This window comes from Corticium candelabrum, chromosome 15 (assembly GCF_963422355.1).
Source record: "Corticium candelabrum chromosome 15, ooCorCand1.1, whole genome shotgun sequence".
In the NCBI taxonomy this organism is placed as follows: domain Eukaryota; kingdom Metazoa; phylum Porifera; class Homoscleromorpha; order Homosclerophorida; family Plakinidae; genus Corticium; species Corticium candelabrum.
This window is the reverse complement of record NC_085099.1, coordinates 6,695,511-6,719,039: the sequence shown is the minus strand read 5'-3', so window position 1 is coordinate 6,719,039 and position 23,529 is coordinate 6,695,511. Positions and strand designations below refer to the sequence as shown.

Sequence of the window (23,529 nt, the reverse complement as noted above, 5' to 3'; positions counted from 1 at the left end):
GTCCGAGGTCTCAAGATCAACCTGCTAGGTCTACCGGCAATTCAATCTTTGCAAGTAATTGAAGAGTTGATGCTACTAGCACAGGAGGAGAGGAGATCCACAGGAAGTTTCCAGACTTTCTAAGGGTTTAGGGAATTTGGGAGATCCTTATGAGGTAAAACTCTGTGGGGGCTAGACCACATGTGATATCCCATCCCACTGAGAGGGAAGGTTCAGTGTGAGGTGAACAGAATGGCAGATCTGGGTGTTATTGGAAAGGTGGGAGAACCCACATCCTGGTGTGCTGGCATCATAGTGGTTCCAAAACGTCATGTGATATCAGGATATGTGTTGATCTGAAGCCACTGAATGAGAGTGTAATGAGAGAGACTTCTCCTATACCCAAAGTTGATGAGACATTAGTGCAGTTATCGAGAGCAGATGTCTTCAGCAAGATCGATGCAAACAGTGCTTTCTGTCCCGTTAGCTATCCAGTCACAACTACTCACGACATTTCTGACGGACGCCATTTGGGAGAGTTGTTTCAAGAAGCTTCCGTTCGGGATTTCAGGCGGGCCAGAATTGTTCCAGAGAAGGATATCAAAAATCTTACAAGGGTTACAAGGAGTTACATGTCACATGGACGATGTACTAATTTTTGGTAACAACAAAGATGAGTACAACCAGTGCTTGCTTGCTGTTCTGGATCGAGTACAGACTGTCCGGGTGACACTGAATCGCGACAAATGTGAGTTGGGAAAACCAGTGTAAAAACTCTTGGGTCATATCATTGACGCCAACGGGATACGCGCTGACCCAGAGAAAGTCAAGGCCATACAGGACTTGGAACAACCCCAAAACATGATGGAATTACGACGTTTCATGGGGATGGTCAACCAATTGGGGAAAGTTTCCCATAAGTTAGCAGACGTCGGTCAACCACTCTGAGAGTTGTTGAGCACAAAGAGATCATGGTTGTGGGGCCAACCACAAGAACAAGGATTCGGACGAATCAAGGAGGAGTTAACGCAACCAACTGTACTAGCACTATACGACTCTCTAAAGACGACAAAAGATTTAGCAGACATGTCCTCATTCGGCTTGGGGTGGTTCTTCTCCAGGAATCAGGACAAGACTGGCAACCTGTAGCTTATGCATCTCATGCTAAGTCAGAGACTGAGAGACGCTACACACAGGTGGAGAAGGAAGCCCTAGCTGTCACTTGGGTGTGTGGAAAATTTTTCCAATACTTGCTGGGGAAGAAATTCCATATCGAGTCTGACCACAAATCACTCATACCATTACTAAGCTCCAAAAACCTTTACTGCTTGCCTCTTAGAATTATTCACTTTCGATTATGAATGGCGAGATTTGACTATGGCATTGAGCACGTTTCGAGCAAATTTCTCTATACAGCTGATGCCTTGTCCAGAGCTCCAGTGACATCAGAGGATGGATCTGAAGAACTGTAGAGGGAAGTAGAAGCATTCATAAGCACAGTTATGAACACACTACTGTCCATAGAACAACGCCTAAAGAGGTATCGCAAAGCACAGGCAGAAGATGGACAAATCATGAAGTATTGTAGAGCCAGTTGGCCTAGGCAGGCACCCACAAACCCTCAGATAGCACCATTTTGGCAGGCCAGAAGCTTTCTTTCAATAAATAATGATATATTATTGTTTGGGAGCCACATTGTCATCCCTAGCAAACTTTGCTGGGAAGTTCTGCAAAAGATTCATGACAGACATCAAGGTGTTGCAAGGTGTAGGTTGCGGGCTGAATCCTCTGTGTAGTGGCTGGGTGTCTGTCTCTAAAGACGCACATTGTCACACGTGTGCAAAGGTGAACTTTGCAAGGCATGCCATACCAGAGATTTAAGAACTAATAGTGGTCCTCAACATGATAATGAAACGATCAAGCTGCTGGCAGAGAGATATGGATTTTGGCTTATCACGAGCAGTCCTCGCTATCTCCAAGGGAATGGACTTGCAGCAAGAACAGTACAGACAGTGAAAAGATTGATTAAGAGCTCAGAAGACCCACAGCTTGCACTCTTGGCATATAGAACCACACCTTTTCCTTGGAGCAAATCACACTCCATTGGAACTCCTAATGGGGCGGCAACTCAGAACAACAGTCCCTATCATTATTCAGCAGCTGCAGCCTCAGTAGGAATACATATACCTCCACCAATTTGAACTAGATGACAAAGTGTTCAAGGAGAGCCAGAAAAGCAGCTTCAACCTCATGAGGTAAAAGAGCTACCAATTCTTTGTGAGGGGACCAATACATGGATTATTTTGACAGGAATGCAGAAGGGAACTATAGTTTCACAAGCGAGTTCTCCACGGTCTTACATTGTTTCATCCCTGAAAGGGTAGGTGAGGAGGAACAGGAATCATTTGAAACCAGTACCGAAAACAGAAGGGAGTCAGAATAATGAAGAAGGGGTTTCAGGACCACCATCTTGGCGGTTAACGAGACTGCAAACAGGAACACCCATTAGACCCCCGATAGATGAGACTTACGAGAGGAGATGTAGAGTGATGTGTCAGATTATAAATGAAGGTAGGTTGAGCATGCGCGGTGGGTTGCATTGTATTTCACTAGTTGAGTTGTTTTATGTTACACGGGAATGCTAGACGTAGTGTTCAGAATATATTGAACTACCACAGCAAAGTCCAGTCCAATTCCTGTGCGATTCTCAGGGTGTCCTTGATTCTCTCCCTATGTTTGAAAACTTATTGGTTGGTAGTTTTGATTTTCTCTTGTGTGCCACTCTCATTCCACAAGTGTCGTAACGTTTGCATAGTTTCTCGTACTGTCCTTCCATAGAGAAGTTGAAAGGGTGCAAACCTTGTGGATTCCTGAGGTAATTCCCTGTATGCAAATAATAACAGATTCAGAAACCTGTCCCGCTGCCTTGGTTGCTTGACACAAGATCGCCTCAGCATGTTCTTTAACTTTCTGTTAAACTTCTCGACTAAGCCATTGCATGCTGGATGATGAGTGGTTGTTGTCAATTGTTTAATGCTTAGCAGACGAGATACGTCGCCCATACACTGATGTAAACTGCTTTTCCATATCAGTTAAAAACTCCTCAGGTTTCCCCAACTTGCTGCAAATGTCAACCAATGCTTTGGCTAACGCTTCAGTGCCGACACAAGGGTACTGCCTTTGAGTGTCTGGTCGCATAATCCATGAGAGTCAGAACAATCTGTAGCTGCGCTCACTTGGGGGGTGAATTTGACCGATGAGGTCTACAGCGATCCTTTTGAACGGTTGGTCAATCAATTGCATGGCATCTTTTCAAATGTTGCTCTGGCTATGGTCCCTTTCGCTATTGTCTTCTGACAAATCGCATGTGAGCAACAAAAACCTGAAACTTCACTTTGAACACCTAGCCAGTAACATTTGCTTAAAATATGTCCGGTAGTTTTCTTGGGTCCAAGGTGATACCCCATAATTGATTCGGGGCCAGTTGCATGCCTTGATGTCTTAATTGTTTCGGTGAGAGGTTCTCCGTTGGCATGATCAAATTTCAGCACAGTTCTTTGATTCCAATGTATATTTAAACAGCAAGGTGCTGCCGACGTTTCAGCTGTTATACTACAGCCATCTTCAGGGCAAATATTCAAATACTAGTAAATATGATGGAGTAGTTGTGATGTCATAAATACAAGTAACCAATAGTTGACCAGAACTATCTACACTAAGATGTAGATAGTTTTACATTGTACATAATTTTACCAGCTGACAAAGAAAACGCTACCGTGCTATTATCGAAGACAGATTATGAGTCCAAATTAGAAAATCTTATTGCCACACCAACATACAAACAACTACAGAAAGATCCAACGGCAACTCAAGAAGACAAACTTAGTCGACTACTTAAACCGTATGAGAAGTGAGGAGTGTTTTCTAAACAACTTTACTACAGACTACGACCTTCTGGATGTCAACCTCCACGTATCTACGGACTTCCCAAGATCCACAAACCCTCCACACCACTTAGACCCATCGTACCCTGTATCAACTCACCTTCCTATGTACTCTCCAAGTATATCTCTTCCATCATCTCTCCATTGGCTGGCCAGACTACTCATCATATAAAGAACTCAAGGGATTTTGTACTATCAATGAAGGATTTCATTATTGATTGTGATGAAGTCATGGTTAGTTTTGATATTTCTTCTCTTTTCACTAATGTACCTATTGATAAAGCTTCAGATGGTATTAAATCTATCTTACAACAGGACGACAGTCTTCAGGAGAGAACATCTCTATGCCCAGACGACGTCATATTATTACTCAATACATGCCTCACATCTACCTATTTTAGCTACAAGAATCTATTCTACCAACAGGAAGAAGGGACAGCTATGGGATCACCAGTATCACCTATCGTCGCTAACTTATTTATGAAATATTTTGAGCACTTAGCCCTCACCTCAGCCCCTTATGTACCTCGTCTATGGAAACAATATGTGGATAACATTTTTTGTATTATGAAGAAATCACAAGTCAATACTTTTCTACAGCATCTCAATAGTATTCGTCCTTCAATTAAATTCAGTATGGAGTTAGAAACAAATGGTTCCCTCCCTTTCCTTGACACATTATTATCAAGAAAGGATGATGGTTACCTCAACATCACTGTATATAGAAAATCTACTCATACTGACCGGTACCTCAACTTTAACTCCCACCATCCACATCATGTAAAGAAAGGACTTATACGTTGTCTATATGATAGAGCCAAGAATGTCACCATATCCCCCATAGACTTGAAACAAGAACAGCATCATCTTCTACAAGTATTACAGCACAATGCATACCCCGCCAACTTTATTCATTTAACTCTACATCCTTCACTTCAATCTTCATCTCTTTCAACTTCTACTCCAGATACCTTCTGTGCATCTATAGTTCTACCCTACATCTCAGGATTGAGCGAGGATATTCGACGAATATGTGAAGGATATAATATTCGGGTATCATTTTAGTCAGGGTGGAATCTTCGGAATATGTTATGCAAAGTTAAACATCCCATACCTAAAGAACATCAATCACATCTCATTTATCAAATACCATGTGCCTGTGGAAAGACATATTGGTGAGACAAAAAGGAGATTAGCAACAAGACTAAAGGAACATAAGGAACTTTGCAGAAAAATGGAAAATGAGAAATCAGCAGTCGCCGAAACACATGGTCGAATCAAACATGTAATATGGATTGGGATGGTACACGTATTCTAGCGCATGCATCTACTACATTACAACTTAGGATGAAAGAGGCATTACACATTCAACTTAACCAACAACATCTACTTATCAATAGGGACGAGGGAATGGAACTATCAAAATGTTGGGCAAGCCTCATGAAGACTACAACAACATATCACTGGTCCAAGTTTCATCATAATTGTACATCTTAGTGTAGATAGTTCTGGTCAACTATTGGTTACTTGTATTTATGACATCACAACTACACTGTACTCCATTGTATTTACTAGTATTTGAATATTTGCCCTGAAGATGGCTGTAGTATAACAGCCGAAATGTCGGCAGCACCTTGCTGTTTAATATATGTTGGAATCAAAGAACTGTGCTGAAATTTGATGTCTTAATGCTTTGGGAACAATGACCTGCGGTATGCGCTTCTCTCCGTCCACTTTGGGATGCTTGTACATACGGTACATAACATTGTCTTTCTCCTCCAATATCATTTCTTTTATTAGCATGGGACGATCCTTTGATTTGTACTTCTGGATTGAAGTGTCCTCTTGTTGCAGTCTTGCAAGTTTGTCTCGATCGATATCCTTCCAGAGATTTGCTTTAGGGACAGCTAACGGTAGAATCCCATTTCCCCAGCTTGCATGTCCTCTGGTGACCACTCCAACTTTGCTCCACTTAGGCTCAGGGCTTTCTGTCGCTTGTGCACAGTGAATATGTCCAATAATTGCATCGTAAATGGCATCAGGTGGGAATAAAGCTTCTATGGTATCAACATAGTAGGGAGTATCCAAGTTGACCGTCACCATGGGAACTCTTCTGAGTGAATTATCTGCCATCTGCATATAGCCATTAGTTGCTGTTTTACTGTTACACCTCTGCATCCAGTGTCCCTCACTACGCTGCCATATGAATCCTCGATTTCCCACGAACAGCATCGCATTTTGCAATGCTTGTGATATCTGAACACTCACACTGCTAACAAATGGGACTCATCTGCCATCGGACAATTCTAGACAGTCCTTAGTCAACTCAGCTTTCAAGTCAAGTGGTGTTACCAATGGGTGAATGCTGTTAGGCTTCACGACACATATTGCACGGTTTCATTGTGTGTAGGTGAGCTTGCCGCAGCCTCTTTATACTAGTATGTAAAGCGTTGCTGGCTTTGTGGTCAACCTCTTTGAATCTGAAATAGGCAGTGAACCTCAGCACTCTCTCGCCTTGTGTCCCAGCTCTTTGCATCAGAAACAGCGCTTTTTCTTTTTTGGCTGACACTCAAATGCTCTATCTCATATCTTTTGCATATGAAGCACTGTATTTCTGGCTTCTCTTGTGTGGGTTCTCTTGTGGTTCAAACAGACATGTTAGACTGTTAGGTGAGCAGCTACGTTGCTGGCAATGACTGAGATGTCATATGGAAATGTCGGTTGTGTGCGGTTAGAAACCTTTTGCAGTTGCCGCCATCTGCCAAATTTGCTGATTTCTTTACCTGCAAATGAGCCACCAGGTCTTTCTGACAGGAGTTCAAAAGCTGCTCCTTCACGAATAATTCTTGGACATCTTTTTCACTTCTGCTTGTGTGAGCCAAAGTCATCTACTTGTTTAAGTAATTCTGCAATCGATGAATAAAATGTGCTGGGCTCTCTCCTGACTCTGGCTTGCACTGGTAGAATCTCAAGCGGTACCCACCTTTTGTCAAGTCATATCTTCTTAACAGGGCTTCCTTCAAGCTTTTGTAGTAACCGGCATCTACATCTGACAGCCATGAGTAAACTTCTGTTTGCTGGTAAGTAGAGCACTCAAAGCTGGTGCCCATTATGGCTTCTCTCATTCATTTGTCGCAGCTAATCGCTCAAATCTTTGCAGATAGCTGTCGACATTGTCCTTCCATCTTGAAGGGCCTCAACTTCGGCAGCTTTGCTGTTGGCTCCTGGCTTTTCTCTCCGACCAACAACGGAACCACTTTTTCAACTCCATTTCTTCATCTCCAACTCATGCTTCGGTTCCTCTAGTTTAAATTGTATTTTCATTTTGCGGTCTCTTTCATGCGCCCGTTTGTTCCTCTACTTGTAATTGCATTTTAATCAACTCACGTTTTTTCCTTGCTTGTCACACTCAAATTCTTGTTGCTCTTGAACAAATCCTTGCAGCCCTTTCCTTCTAGACCCATCTTCTGACCGCTCAATCATTTAATCCATTGCTTCTTGACTTGATCTCAGACCGCTGGCTTTGCCGATTGACTATATTCTCTCCTGAGCCCTCAGTTGTCGCGTGCAGATGTGGAATATAGGTCAAAGTGGGGTAACAGCAGACACGCCTTTGCTTGAGTGATGGCCGTCACGTGGTTGTCTGATGGTCTGCTGACTCAACTCAAGTCAAATTATCGTAGGATCAAGTACAACCAAACACCAGTCACTCCTAAATGCGAATGACTCAATCTAACAGAACCGTCAATATATAGTTGGTCTTATGGCTTCAACACAAGCCCCACCTTACATCACATTATAGCATAATATTTATGATATAGTTTGTCTGTAGACAGTTGGTCATGACACTCTGACTAACTAGATTCAAGATGAACTCACATTAGAAGAGTTGGTTTGGTTGCATGTGTACAAATACCAGATTGGATGTGACCTGTGTTGTTGGGGCAGTTCTCATTTCTGCCATATAGATACTTAAAGGAGAACTCCCACGATTTTCAAGTTGGGGTCAGATACAAGTCTCTTCCATAAACCGACAATTCGAAGGGACATAGGTTTTGTGCGCGACATCTTCACGGCAGGAGAAACGCCGAAAGAAAGGGGCGTGTTGGGTAAGCGAGGTACATGATGTCATTGGCGCAAAGCCACACGCGCATGCCATCGGGTTAGATGCAGTTGCGGACGGATTCGAACGCATACGCGTTGTTCTTTTCTGTCTGGTGTTCGACCTTACAGTTTCGAGCCAGAGTACGGACCTACTTAACGTGACATCAACGCAGTTGAATACATTGACGGCCATGATGACAGGATCACCGGTGAAGATCTGTCTGATGAGAACGAAAATCGAGTTGGGAACACTGCTTGGTGCAGCTGCAACAGGTGTTCTGTAATGCCTAGCGTAGCTGAGTGCTTGTGCTGCCAGGAAGTGGACGAACTAGGGTATAGGGTGGAAGCTTCAGGATCTGATCTGTAATTATTACGCAGCATGAGAACTTCCTTGCTGTGTGTCTCAATGAAGATGTTCTTCGAACAGCTGTAGTCTTAATGACCGATTGGCGACAGGATCCCATCAGAGAGCCACTAACATCCAGGCGAGTAGCACCTAGACGAACTTGGACAGGCTTGCTTATGTAAAATTTTCACGCAGGGTGCTGCGACTAACTGTGTACAGGTAATTTACTTGCTGGGTGCATGAGAGGCTGGGCAAGGGTATCAGACGTGTCATTCCAGCATGCGTTGTAGGACTCAAAGTGATCCGAACAAACGCGGCTGTTTTTTGAGATAGGCGGATCCACCAGACGTAACTTTGCTAGCCATGATTCTAGCAAATCTGGCGTCTTGAGAGGAAGCCTGAAGAAGCTGACACCTCTGGCGATGTCGCTGCTGTTGTGGCTACAGCCAAAAGCAATGCAGTGGACCATTTCACGTCGAATAAGTCAGGTAGATAGCACGCCTTGTGCACAACACGTGGAGGTCATGCACCAACTGCGTCATCAACCATGCCTACGCTAACACTCCCTCTTTTTGTGGTGCTTTTCCTACGTTACAGAAGCAATGGAGGGAACTCAAAGTTTTCGAGTGCAGTCAAGACAAAAAAAATCTTGTATCTGACCCCAACTTGAAAATCGTGGGAGTTCTCCTTTAACTTGTTTGCATGCTTGTAACCTAAGGTAGCAGCCAAAGGTTTAGAACTTTAGTGCTTCTTCGTCAATTTTAGCTTCAATTGTATCTCATGAATCTTTCAAATTGAAAATAGCAGCTTTAAAGGGCCACTGACATGCAAAAATTGAAATATATTTTAAATTTCTATATAATAGTTCTAAAGGTGTTGATAGTGGAAAAAATAATTTTTGATTTAAATCAAGGTTTTATTAAAATATTGTGCTGTAATATGCTTCCGGTTATCGCATCCGGTTTTGAGCATCAGATTCGGGGCATGTACATATGACGTAGAAGTGAGAACAAATGTCACGTTAGTGCAAAGTGAAATAGGTAACGCACAAAACTCGAGCCATGGTATGGTTAGAATGGTTAGACGATGTGTGACAGCTGGGTGCTATAGTACGGCAAGAGAAGGTGTGACCCTCTTTCCATACTGAAGACCCTGAACAAAGACGAAAGTGGGCGGAACAGGTCAGACGAATGCGAGATTGGTGGAAGGCCCAAGTGATTCTTCCGTCTTGTGTAGCGACCACTTTGAAGATGAGCCAGGATTGTACGATCAATTTAGTTTAGGCTGCTGGGTGCCGAAATTGAGACCAAATGCCGTGCATAGTGATTGAGGCAGTGTGAGGACTGAGCAGTTGGAAACACCAAGAAAAATGAGATTGGCATACTAAAAAATGTGAAAGAATGAGGGTAGGTTGTATTTAGACTTTACGGAAGTGTACATATAGTGATGGATTAAATTAAAAACTATGAACCACTGAAAAATTACTATGATGCAGGGCTCGAAAATAGGTTGTCAAGTTGTCATTTGACGAGTTAAATTTTACAACTGACGACTAACGTTCTAGTCTAGGTTGTCAAATAACGACTAGAGCAGACTAACACGAGTTTGTAATGGCTTTCTCGGTATGCAGGCGGATAACTGTACTGTACTGAAACATGCACCGCTTTAACGCTCACATTTGGACATTTGTCATACAATGACATGTACGCGTAGTATGTAGCAGCACGCCTTACGTTGACAAACTGCTCATATCCTGGATAATGAAACTGGGCTTGCAAGAGCCATCTCAGGATTCTGACAAAGTAAAGGCATGAGTTTGTGACCATTGAGCAGTGAAGACAATGGTAAATCCTGTAGGTCGAAATAGGTAGATGTGATTTTAGTCACAAGAAACGGACAGCTTCTGCAATGTGATATGTGGAAGTCTGGTTGAAACCCTGCCTTGTTTTGACAAAAAGAGGTGGTATGCGTTTAATTGCTAATTCAATTAGCTATCACTATTGTCTTCCTTGCCTCCGTGAAGATGTCTACATAGCTCTAAAATCTAGCACGTCGTATCCATTGGCTCAGCGGTAATGTGTGTGTTGGTTGCATGCCATTGTGGGAATACTGCACTGTATGCTTGCACTGCACTGAATTCTAGAAGGTCATACAAAATGGCGGCATACCACTAAACACCATGATTGATATCAACATGACATCATAGACTAAAAATTTTGATGACCTAAAAAATTTGGAAACTCGTCAAATGACGGCAAGTAGTTAGACCGATTTTTCGAGCCCTGACATTAATGATATACAGAATATTCTAACTGCTGACACGAGGCATGACAGCCAGTTTACACTATCTATAATTGATGGTAAGAAGTATATCTGTATATCTTCTGTGCAGCACAGAAATCCATTGTTGAAGTCAGTATTGTTAGTAGAATTGTTTCTATTGAATTGGAGGAGGATCAGTTTCATGCAATGCTATAGTCCTGCTGTATGCAGTCTGCAGAACCCACACATCTAAGCAGGTGCCAGAGAATCCTGGGTGTTCAGTGATGCAATTTTGTCAATTACTTTCAAGTATGTTCTGGGAACACCCACACTGACGACCAGAGATCAGCAACCACAACTACATGTAGTTGTGTACTCCTAAAAATTCCACTACATGACTTTTTGCTCATTTTGGGTGCTACCAATGATGGCATCTCACTGGTGACAGGCTCAACATTAAGAGCTCCAGTTATTCTCCAGCTTCACTTTCCATTGTCTCCCGAGCCATTCTCCACATCACCAGTATCTACTCCATATGATACTGAAGGTTCTTCGCACTTCGACCATTTCAAGCTATTATGCAATGATGATCCCGGAGGCTGACGTAACCATAAATGATGGTGTTTTACCTGCTAACGATTATACCTTGTGAAGAGTATGATTGCACAAAGCTTTCTTGAGATCGGCCGCATTCTTCATCGCTAGAGTCGCTTGCTCTGCCGCGTTCACTGCCTGAGCCATGCATAGTCATCAGTATGTTTTGCGCTAACATGACGTCTGTTCTTACTTTTATGTCATATGCCTCGAATCTGCTGCTCAAAACCAGATACAATAAACTGGAAGGCATGACGGCGCAATTTCCTTGAAACCTTCACTTATGGTGTACACGTTTAGAACTATGGTATAAAAATTTAAAATAATTTTTGATTTTGTGTGTCAGTGGCCCTTTAATTGGAAGTAGGTAAATGAGTAAAGTAAGTAGAAATGAAAATATGAAGTGCCATTTATTAATTAATAGAGTGAATAATCTTTGAAACCCAGTTTTTAATGGTCAAGTGTATGTATGACTGAGAATATTGATGGCTTTGGCAAAATAGCAGAGAATTGTTAACCCAAGGTGGCGCCTCTTGTTACACTAGTGAGTCTTGTCGACCAACAACTGACTGAACCATTAGACAGATGTAGGGGGGGGGGGGGGTCGATAGATGGATGTGGGCAGTATAATTGTAACGAGAGTGGATGTTGGCAATTGCCCTAGAAATTAAGTTGTATCAAAACAAACGCAACTGCTTCATGGTTTTGCAGACTCAACCCAAAGTTAGTGGCATGGGTATGTCGACTTGTGTTGTGCGTGTCGTAGTCCATTTCTTCTTTGATAGGTGTTGTGCTGATTTGCAAATATGTGACTGGATCTAGGAGGCAGAGTCTCCCATACAGGAAACACAGCGACCGCTAATGAATACCACCAAAGGGTGGTTGAATGGTGTCGGACCAGCGTGAAACTTAGCGAAAGTAATTAGTATAGTTCTTGTACATTGTTTCTGGTCATGGGATGTTGACATGTGATCACGCGCATTAGCCTACCACGTAAGGCGAAGATGACCTAGCGTCACGGCTATATAGTGGTACTGTGCATCAGCTGCCTGTTCCATAACCTAAAAGCTAGGTTTCAAGACTTTAGCGCTTTAGTGCTACTTCATTTAGACATTGAATACTACCACCCAAATTTAAAGGAGTGTCTAATTTAATGAATGGAAAGCCCAATTACCCACCCACACTTGATTTTCTACTATGGTGTAGTATGGTTAGTGGGCAGGTTGGCATTTGCTCTGTGCAAGTCTCTTAAAATATGGTAGTTTGAACTTTCAGGCGTGTTATTGTAATGTTGTTTTTATTTTTATTTTCTGCAGTTGCGAGTTCGGGAACACCCAGTTCTTGGTCCATATGTGGAAGGATTGAGCCAGTACAGTCATATTGTTTGCTGGTAATTCAGCGTGCATACATAGTTTGTATTTGTTTTAAATAACAGGTATGTTGCGACTTCTAATGATGATATCCAGGTACCACATTTGCTGATGGTAATTGCTGCAGTTGCAATCTATGATTTATTCCAATGTTGCAGAAATGGATTGAACTTGGCACAAGGGTGAGAGCAACTGCAGCCACCGGAATGAATGATAAGAGCAGCCGTTCGCATTCTGTATTTACCATAGTACTTACACAGACACAGGTAACTATACAGTTGTTGTTTGACTTTCTTGCTTCTAGTTGTGGCTGTATGCTGTTTTCTTTATGTAGCACATTGCTGTCTTGAAGTTTGACATGTTTTAAATCTGTGTTTAGATGATTGAACATCATGAAACAAGCAAAGTTAGTAAAATAAATTTGATAGATTTAGCTGGAAGTGAACGATCTAGCAAGGCTCAAACTTCTGGAGAACGGCTAAGGGTCTTACCTCTTGCATGACAGCATTTTTACACGCTATCAAAGGTTTCTGTATTAGGAAGGTGCTAATATCAATCGATCTCTTCACACTTTAGGCAAAGTTATCTCATTATTGTCTGAAAGTTCAATGACAATTGGAAGAAGAAAGAGAGTATTTGTACCCTATAGAGATTCTGTCCTTACTTGGTATGGGTTTCTTATGGTCGATTGGACAGGCTGTTGAACTGATTTGTTGTCAAGGCTGTTAAAAGAAAGCCTTGGGGGAAACTCAAAAACAGCAATGATTGCAACGATTAGTCCTTCACTGGAACATTATGAAGAATCTCTCAGCACTTTGAGATATCCTATTCATTGCATGTTGTCTTTATTGTACATACTTGTATGTGTTTACTACTTTGGGGTGTCAGATCTTAATTATGACTAAAGAAAGGCAAAACCAGAAACAAAGATGACATTTTGTGCATGCAAAATGAGTGTAATATGAGTAATACCAAAATGACAAAAATTGCATAGATCTGAGGCTAATTTTGTATACTAACAGTGTTCCAGTTCACAATTGGTGTCCTTAATTTTTGCATTTGTTTGCATTATAAGTAAGATTTGTACACCATTATTGTGATTAGTTTTATCCAATTCAGCAAAAAAGTATGCTGCAAGGAGACTGGTTTTGAACGGGAAAGTTAATCAGAAGGATTGATGATAGACTAAAGTGTACTGTTAAGAAACAGTACTTAGTATAATGATTTATAGATTACAGTGCATCCTTGCATATACCAACCCTTTGTTTCACAGGGGTAAAGTAGATGTTTGGATATGTGAAATGTTTAGCTATGTGAAATGTGTAGTTACGTGAAGCCTTTGATTATTGCGCACCTTTTATAGCGTAAGCCATACAGACAGAGAATTTATAAGTTGAGAAATAGTCAGTCATCTTATTTATCAAAATCTCTTGTCAGCTGGTAAAGCTCATAATTCTTGTAGTAGTTAGATATTATACGCAAAGCTTCTAACTGATATTGGAACCATGTCAGACATCTGGCAAACATGCCGGCAGGTTTAGCAGGTAAATGGGACAGTCTCTTCTCCTCTGAACCAGTTGATTTTTGTTTGTCATTTGGGGTTGAGCTGTCTGTAACCACCCAAGCACCTGATTTTAGCTTGTCATTACTATTCCATTTCTATTGTAGCCTTTTGAAGTTCAAGAATTTCCCTTGTTGTTCTCGCTAATAGTACTTTTTCGTATGTTGAAAGCTTGGGCAACTGCAGTCATTGCTGTGTCTAACATCTCAATTGCATGTACTGTGTACCATCTCTTCAGTGGATGTGACAAGATGCTTATGTTTCCTTTTGGCACACTTCTGTAGCAAGGCAATATCTACGCATGTCAGAGAATGTCATGTTTTTCTGTGGGCTATTTTGTTATGCAAGAGTGAGTTAGTATTATTTGTTTTTGCCTTGCCATGCCTACTTCTACGATTAAAGGTGTTTAACAGTAAAGGATACAAGAATGATCGTGTTAGTCATAATGGCTCTGACATCTCTTTTGATTGTTTTATGATTTACCTGTATTTTTCTTGACTTGGTTTACATATGCCCAACAAGCACGTTCTATTGTCAATGTGGCAAAAATTAATGAAGATGCTAAAGCAAAACTGATTAGAGGTCAGGTAGTCACTGTGTATGAGTGATATGTGCTGCTACTGTAAGCTGACACTTTCGCAAGTCAAGATTCGAAATTTATATGATGTTGTTGCTAGTGTTTCGTTCTAAATTCTATAAATTTGTCATAAGCTGGAGAAGGGGTAGATTTTAATTGCTTTTAATTTAGGACAACTGCACTTGTATGTCAATCATGTTTTCTATTGTTTCTGTATGTCTTGTATGTTAATTAATTCTCATTTGCTTTGTGCGTAAATAATGTTGATATTACTAATTAGCTGACTAAGGTTGGACAAACATACGTATTATAAGTATTCTAGGTACAGTCACGTGTCACTTATTCGACATGGTCGGATATCCGACAGGTCAAGCTTGCCACGTGGGTGATGATATGACAGATGATAGGACAAATGGTGTGACAGATAATATGACAGGTAACGCATCCTGCATATTATATAAATTCACAATCAATCACGAAAAGTAGTTTTATCTCTAGATCTATAAGACATTTGGTTGTTTAAATTCACATTCAGTATACCTAATGTGGAAAAATGCCGTATAATATGAACAATAGTTGAGTGGGTAACAGCTTCAGTTATCCAACATATTCACTTATTCAACAGGATCTGGTCCCAAGGGGTCGGACAAGTGGCACGCGGCTGTTGTCTGTGTACAATTTTTGAATGGTGACCACCTTCCACACAAGCAGCAAGGCTCAGGATGTTAAGGTTTCATTACGTATGCATTTTGAATGAGGTGTTAGCAATTGCTGAACCTCATGTAGTCAATATAACACCAGCTTTGTCTGTGTTTATAGTGTAGGCAAGCAGAGTCCAATGTAGGCGTTAAGGCATATATACTGACTGGGTTTTCTGCTGTTATACTAATTTCCTACACTCAATGTATCATTTTATTAATCCAAGGCATGCATGCTCTAGGATTACAGTAGTGCCTCTGTTGACAGACCAAGAGACAGAAAAAGGAGGACAAAGTAATGTGTTGATGTCTTTGCATGGTTTCAAGAGGTATTGAATAGCTATTGGATGTCGACAATCTCACATGCTTGTCAATGTGTCTAGCCATCTTAATATCTCGTACTTTTAGTTGGCTCTGGCTAATTCGATTTAAGGTGGATGAATGCATATAAGAGTTGCTTCGATCGCACGTGTAGTTTCTTTGTAACCTAAGTTAGAGCCGAGGGTTTAGCACTTTAGTTCTTTTTTCTTTTTGGATTATTTATTTTGAACATGTACTACACTAAACAATTTGCACTTAATGAAAATGTCTACTGCAGGTAGGTTTGGACCATTTGTAGGCAGACTCTAATTGTAGCAATTACCAAAATAGGTTAATCAACTTTGTGGTTGGATAGTGCATGACTTCAAACATTGTTCTAGAGCTAAAGTCTGCGATAAATGGAGAGGACATGGGGAAAAGTCGTATCTCCTGAAGTGGACATCCTAGCGGGTTGATTCCAACATCATTGGAAAGCTCACAAGGAGGAGGTTCCAGATCAGTTAATGAATACTGTGATTGGTTCTTCATTACGACACAATTAGTAACTTCCTGTATGACATGCGCTTGGCCCTGCCCTCCTTGCATTTACACCAGGCGTCAGATAAGTTCAAAGTCACCGCTATAAAAGCCAGTACTGGAAAGCTGACGGGACGTACTTTGATAAGCAAACAGCTGTAGCTAGCAAGCTAGGTAGTTGAAGCATTGGTTGAACCTTTGAACCTAAGTTTATAGCTAAACGTTTCAAACTGGAACCGTTTATTTCACTAGCAACATCCATCTCTGCTCTTCAATTCCAAATCTATTATCTGCAGTTTCCATGTCCTCTTCAATTATCGAACAGACTTTAATACACCTTTAGTTATTTCAGGATTATGATATTTTAACTCGATTTGCAATATTGTATGTTTTCATTTATTAAGGGAAGAGTTTGCTGTTTCTAATACTTGTTTGTAGTTTAATGAAGGATTTAGTCAAAGCTTACTGCTCGGAGTTGATCAAAGTTGTGAGGAATGTTATTTTGTTACAAGTTACATTATTGCCATATCTTGCAGACAGCTTGGTTTCTATGTAATTGTCTTCTGTCGATTGCTTTCAATCATGACAAGAACTTTCCTGTTAGTATGTCATTAATTAAAAGAAGTCTTTCTATAGATTTCACTTCTTATGGCTTATGTTCTTGTTGTCGTCGTGAGACAGTTTTGTGATAAGTTAGTTTAGATCAACAAGTTGCATTCTCTAGAACTGAAAGAAGAAATTGAACGATTGCGCCGTTTGTTGGGTAACAACCCTACCAGCATGGAAGAGGTTTTTGCTCTACGAGAAAAGCTGAGAGACAATGAGAAGCTAATTGATGAACACTCTCGGTAGGCGGTAGTACACTGCAGTATAGGTGATAAAAGCTGTGTAGTTTATTGTTTACTGTAGTACATGGAAGGAAAGACTAGCTGATTCTGAACGGCGTCTCCAAGATGAATTTCAAGTGAAAATATATTTGTTTATATATGTAATGCTATTGATCAAGCTATTTATTTCGTGTATCTACATGTAGAAATCCCATTTATCAGTTAAAATTGACAATCGCTTACCAAACCTTGTGAATCTAAATGAAGATCCTCAGCTGTCAGAGATGCTGCTGTATATACTGAAAGAAGGTTTAGTGTTTGTGTTAATTAATGATCTTTTTGCTTGTAATTTAGTCTTGCTGCTTAGGAGTGACTAGTGTTGGCAGGGCAGAATCTGAATTGGAACATGATATTGAATTAGCAGGAGCACTGATAGAGTACAACCACTGGTAAACTTAGACTACATTAGATGGGAATGTTTTAAGTGTACATTCATTTCGTAGTGTACTTGAGAACAATGGAACCAATGTTGCTGTCACTTCAATTGGTGTGGAATTTGCTAGTGTTTTTATGTTATTGTTGGAACTGTTGTTTAATCCAGGTGAAGCTAAAACATTTGTTAATGGGGAGATGGTGGACGGCTCTGTGACACTACGACATGTACAGCAATTTGTTGATACGCAGCAGCTTTTTGCACTTACTGCATCATCTGTGTGTGCTTGTAGGGTGACCGCATTGTATTTGGAGGTGATCATTATTTTAGGTGTGTTGTTTGTTTTGCTGGGTTGCTTCTTGTCATGGACATGGGGTCGTTATTAAATGTTTGTGCATGCATCTGAATTTAGTGTTAGACAATTTTGTGGATGGTGAGCAATCAACTGTTATGGGAGATGATTTCTAAAAAACCTTTGTCTTGGCAAAGGAAATGTTATAGAGTGGAAGTTGATATGACTGCTTTTTGTATTACTTAACTTCTTTGTAGGTAAAGATGATTGCAGAAGCAGTAAGCAAAATTTAGAGGGTGGACAGTTTTTCCTCCTTTACTTGACCTTTTGTTTACTATGCTGGTGGTATTGGCTGTCTTCTCTTGTGTATCAAACAAAAAAATTGCTTTTTTAAGAATGTATGGTGATTGTATCAAGCTTATGTGTTTAGAAAGAGATATTGCTTAGTATTATGTGTCTCCATACTGTGTTAGGGTACATCGTAGGGCTATCATTATAACTGTAAATCTAAGTTGATTAGTGACATGCCATTGTAAGAATACATTCTTAGTTAGTTGTTAGATATCACTGAGAGAGTTGAGTCAAAGGTTAAATCCAATTACCCGTAGTGATTTCACAAGTTTGAGTAACTGAGGTGTGAATAACAACCATGAATCTAATTATGTCGTGCAATTTTGATGTAGAACACACACACACACACACACACACACACACACACACACACACACACACGCACGCACACACACACACATACACGCACACTTACACACACTCAATTGGTAGATGTAGTGTGATTATAAGCTAGTGTGACTGCTGAATTTGGTCAAGTGCCCAATATTTGGTAGCTACCACTTTCAATACAGAGTGAGTAGACTATTTCAGTTTTCAAAATGGTTTTGCTTTACTTGTGTGTCCTGAAATAGTTTCAGAGGTAAAGTTTTGAAGGATGCTTTCTGATGGCAAGGGTTATAGTAGAAGCTGCGTAATGATCAGTGTTGTGAGGGGATCACTACCATATCAGCTTTTGGGAGAAGCACAGATTGGCGACATTTAGCTTTGTCTTTGTTTGTCACATCAGGTGCTTACCAGCTTATGTATGATCCCGTGTGCCAACCAGTTGTATAGTGGTTTATTTGTCTGTCATGACTCGTAATTGAGGCTGTTTGGTTTATAACGTTTATATCTATACACAAACTTTGTCATTATGTGAGGGTGTTACTGAGTAGACACCTGGTAGAGTTGTAGTAGACACATGATTGTGTAGTGCTTTCGGCTTACATATTAGATGAACTGGTTGAGTAAGCTGGTTGTTTGAACATGTTGCAGTTTAAACAGCAGTGGGTTTGATGATGATGTCTCAAACCTAATATAAAGATACAGTCGTACGGTTGTTGGTCAGACGACTCGACTACTGTACCCTTAGCCAGAATATCTGAGCCTCAGGTAAGTAGTACAGTAGGAGGTTTATAATGTTATACACATGCCATATTGACCAATTGGTATGTGTAAACGTCATGTGACAACTTCAAATAGAAATGGTTGAGAATTGGTGAGTATACCATAGACTGGTGAATTTTGGCAACAATATTTGGTAAAATTGTCCAAAGGCCTTCTTAAATTTTGACAAATTTTCATTTTGGTGATATATTACTGTAGTTTCATCAACGTATGATATCACCAGATTTAAGACATACACATTGTGTTCCTTTCTTCTACTCTGTAGGTCTGGCATGGCTGGTAGGTCTGACAGGTATTCCACGCATGTGGAGACAGATGCAACCCAACTAAGTGGGAGTCCTAGGAAAACCTATGAAGTTTGACACTTCATTTATCCATTGTCATTGTATTTATCGCATCTGGAGTCCAAACTTCCATTGATGAAGAGCTAACCTGTAAGGGAGAGACTGGCATGGCCATCGATATGCTGTGACAGTGATGCATAGATTTGAGTCAAAATTTAATTTGCTGATTCACTTGTCAATTGCCAAATTGCCAAATTAAAGCATTGCCAAAATTTTCCGGTCTACAGAAATTGCTGGGAAGACATTTCTAGATTGGCCATTAATACTGAGTTTAAGTAGGTGTGATGCTCACTATTGCTGTATAATTGCTTTGGGAGCATTCCTTGGTTCTCACTAACCACTGGTTAGTTGTAATTGTGTTTGCAGTATTTGTGACATCGCTTGTTGCATCAAAGGTACAGTAACAACCAAGAAATTTAGGTTTGCATAATTGAGAACCATGCAAACATTTGCATGATTTGCCATATACATGTGTAAGGGTCATGTATATGGCGAATCATGCAAAACAGCAATGATACAAATCGATGAGGCATTTATCTGTCTATTTGTTGATAACGCTACATCACTGGCCCGTATATGACAGTAGTTTATATATTGCAAGTGAGTACTATAAATCGGTGTCAAGGAGCACTCGTAAAGCTGTTTGTGTACCCAAATAGAAGTAGATAAAAACGCAATTACGATAGAATGCCTTGATTTCACAAGACAGAACTGTCTAAAGTAATGCAAATGTTAGGTTGTGATGTGACACTGAATGAGCATCAAGCGGCACAAAGAAAAGTCGATTTACCTAAAAAAGGCAGATGTATGTATAGAAACACGATTGGGATACATACAGGTTGTAAAGAGGCCCTTGGCCCGTATAGCATGTTAGATATTCAGTGAAGCTAACTACATGCTATTGGGATGGTCTCACATGATGGCGTTTACACATACAATCCTTGCCATCATTATCTAGTCACTGCTGGCTTTCAATGTTAGTATTTGAAACACGTAAGTGTAGAGCTTAGGCAAGAATTTGGTGACAAGGTGTCATGTCTATGGCACCAAATAAATGTTATTTTAAATATATATTTTAGAGAGTGAGGTATTGAACAGTTCAATCAGGCTTAAAATATACTACCAATTGCTGTAAATTGAAGCCACATGAATTGGTAGAACTGAGTTAGATTTTGTGTTCTTAATTGAAACATCGAGCTGATGCAGTTTTTCTTCATTAGCTAGGCATTTGCAGAACTGGATCATGGTAGGACATTTCGTAGTGCATTGTTCTTATAAGCAGTGAGTAAATTAAGTCTTAGACATTGGCTCTGAAGTTTACTATGTGATTGCATTGTGGGTATCTATCAGATATTACTATTGGATGACAGTTTGTGTAATGAAGATGCTGGTAGAGGAACTAGTGTTTTGCGGTTAATATGTAGTGCAACCTGCTATTTACTCTACAATACCAGGGTGTGGATAATTTGTTGTCGTGACAGCTGGATGATTATGTTATATCTGCTAGTGCACAGGATGGTGGAAAAAGACTCTCATAACCAGTTTGCTTACTTTGACATGGCCTTAGCTAATATTTGCCTATTTGTTTGCTGATTTTGTGAAATTGTTTTAAGTGGGCATGCTGACATCTTAATGTCATCCATGACATGTGTGAAATTTCTTAATGAAATGTAACAGTGCATTGATGCTTGACATGGACAGGATTTTTAAGCCGTAATGGATTAACCCTTTAGCTTAAACAAATGAGTTTCATTGCAAGATTTTACGCCATGCTGTGTTGTTCATCAAATTAATTACCCTACTTGCAATCCAACTACATTATTCAAGAATCTTAGTCTTATCTATAGCTGAGTGCCATGTCTTGGGAAAGTTAAGAATGCTGTAAATAAGACCATTCTTTTTATATATGTTTAGCTAATTCGGTTGCTCATGTGCTGAGCTTGTGCATGTTTTCAAGTCTTTTACATGTAACTGGCATCATTATAAAGCCTGTGTAGGTATGCTTCCAAAGATTGTTGGTTTTTCGCTAAGCTGACCACAAAGATATAAGTCCAATAATTGGATGCAGAGGAATGAATGCCCATGTTCTTGCGTTTTGCGGATAATGCAATGACCCAGCTGCACTTGCTTGTCAGCAACCTGCACTTTTCTGTACTTTTTGATGTTCACAAACAGCTTTTTTTTATTTACTGTGATACTGGCACGCTTAAAAATGGTGTGCATTTCCTCTGTGTTCTTACAGCATACTGTTTAGATTTTGATGTATGGCGTTTTCTCCTCTCTGGTCGCTCTGGCCATGCATAGCAGAAAAACACATTTCTTTTAAATCAAACCAGCTCACTTTACTTTGCTTAAAAGCCGTAAAGGCTAATAAGTTTGCTTTTGGCGGCAGCAACACAAGAAATTTCTAAATAGAGATTTGAAGAGAATTTGGCATAAACTTTTGACATGAGCCTCGTACTGTATTGTCACAATGATTACGTAGACAAATCAACTTTGAATCATTTTATCTTGGCATTCATGATACATCAGTGAATTCTAAATAGGGCGTAGGTTTCAGACACACAAGACTGAGGTGCGCTGTTAGTTTGTACTTTTACCTCAGCTTGGCAGTTGGTCATTAGGGAGCAGAAAAATGAGTTTTTTAGGTGTGGTCTCATTGGTTAACATTTGTCAATACTCTCAGTCAAATGGCATGATGCTTTATAATGACTTTCTTCTTGTAGTACTGTGATACTGATAGCAAATAGAATGTCTAACAACAGCAATGCTGCCTGATGGCATGCTTATATTTATGCTAGTCAGCTGAAACTTCCTGTATGGGTTTACATGCATGTTCTTTATTGAACATTGGGTGTATGTCAGGCTGAACAGTGTAGCCGGACTATTCTGCTGTATCAGGAATGCATTATGGAGACTCCAAGTCTGGAATAGCAGTTGTAAATGCTAAATCTTGTTCAATTCCATGTAGATTCAATCATCCAATGCCTGTTCGGAATAGCGATCGACAAGAACTTTCCAAGCAGTTATTAGCTGTCAAACAGGGCTTTGAGTTTGCACGAGATGAATTATTTCAAGTGCAGAATGCAAGGTACTAGTTAACATTGATGGCATGTGTAACATGCTTGTCTTACAGATTTATTTCCAGGCTGGAAGCTGAAATTGAAGAGGCACGCATGAAAGCAAATGAAGAGGCGTTGGTAGAGATCCAGGCAGCAAAAGAAGAAGCTCAGAAGCAACTCGATGAACAAAAAACAGACTTTGAGGATCAACTAAAGCATCTTGCTAAGAAAATGGTTGATGATTGAACAGTGAACTGTATATCTTTGTGGTCAAATGGTTGATGCTGTTACAACAGGAAGTCAATACTAGTGCTTTGGAAGAACAGGAGAGAGGTCGACAAGTGGACAGAGACAAGATAGCAGAGTTAGAAGTAACAAAGCAATCATTGGAAGATGAACTGGTTGCTAACAAGCATTTGCTCTATATGCACAAACTGACAACTGAGAAGGTTTTATGAGGTCGAACTTAGAAATTGTTTTAATATTGAACATTTTGGCTATAGGTCGAAGAAGAGAGACGAGCCAAACAGACAAGATTGATTGCAGATTTGGAAGCTGAGAAACGAAAGATTGAAGATGATGTAGCCAAGTTGAAAATGAGCAAGGTGGTGACTTCGATGAGAAACTCTATGATTTTATGTTGCAATTCGTTTACTTTTCTCAGTTGCAGCGAGAGAGGACAAAGACAGTTAGAGGAGGAAAGATATCAAATACAAGTGAGCTAAATAGTTTGCATGCGGCTTATTATCATCTAAGCAATGAGCATTTTTTTCGCTAGTGAGTAGTACCATAATGTCCAAACTAGTTTCTGAAATTGTTAGTGTAAAGTAAGCACTAAATA

The 23,529-nt window shown here is 40.2% G+C and overlaps 1 protein-coding gene across 2 annotated transcripts; it reads left to right on the top strand.

Annotated features, from left to right (window-relative positions):
* Positions 1-2,529: 2,529 nt before the first annotated feature.
* LOC134190804 (kinesin-like protein KIF14) lies at positions 2,530-23,529 on the top strand. Of its 2 annotated transcripts, XM_062659321.1 has the most exons (20): positions 2,530-2,550; positions 12,546-12,598; positions 12,665-12,695; positions 12,758-12,865; positions 12,979-13,083; positions 13,139-13,266; positions 13,321-13,423; positions 14,673-14,742; positions 16,997-17,120; positions 17,182-17,236; positions 17,306-17,408; positions 17,467-17,548; positions 17,603-17,646; positions 17,701-17,759; positions 17,825-17,862; positions 22,598-22,717; positions 22,775-22,922; positions 22,985-23,137; positions 23,192-23,293; positions 23,353-23,529. In XM_062659321.1, exons 1-20 carry the CDS (start codon positions 2,545-2,547, stop codon positions 23,464-23,466), a joined length of 1,746 nt encoding a protein of 581 aa, XP_062515305.1. In that variant the 5' UTR covers positions 2,530-2,544; the 3' UTR covers positions 23,467-23,529. The 2 variants fall into 2 exon arrangements, with proteins under 2 accessions (XP_062515305.1, XP_062515304.1); XM_062659320.1 differs by having other exon boundaries at positions 17,603-17,759.

Coding starts and splice junctions, on each gene's coding strand:
- LOC134190804 (XM_062659320.1), top strand. Junction 12,696..12,757: donor CTTCTAATGATGATATCCAG/GTACCACATTTG, acceptor CCAATGTTGCAG/AAATGGATTGAACTTGGCAC. Junction 13,267..13,320: donor AGAGATTCTGTCCTTACTTG/GTATGGGTTTCT, acceptor TTTGTTGTCAAG/GCTGTTAAAAGAAAGCCTTG.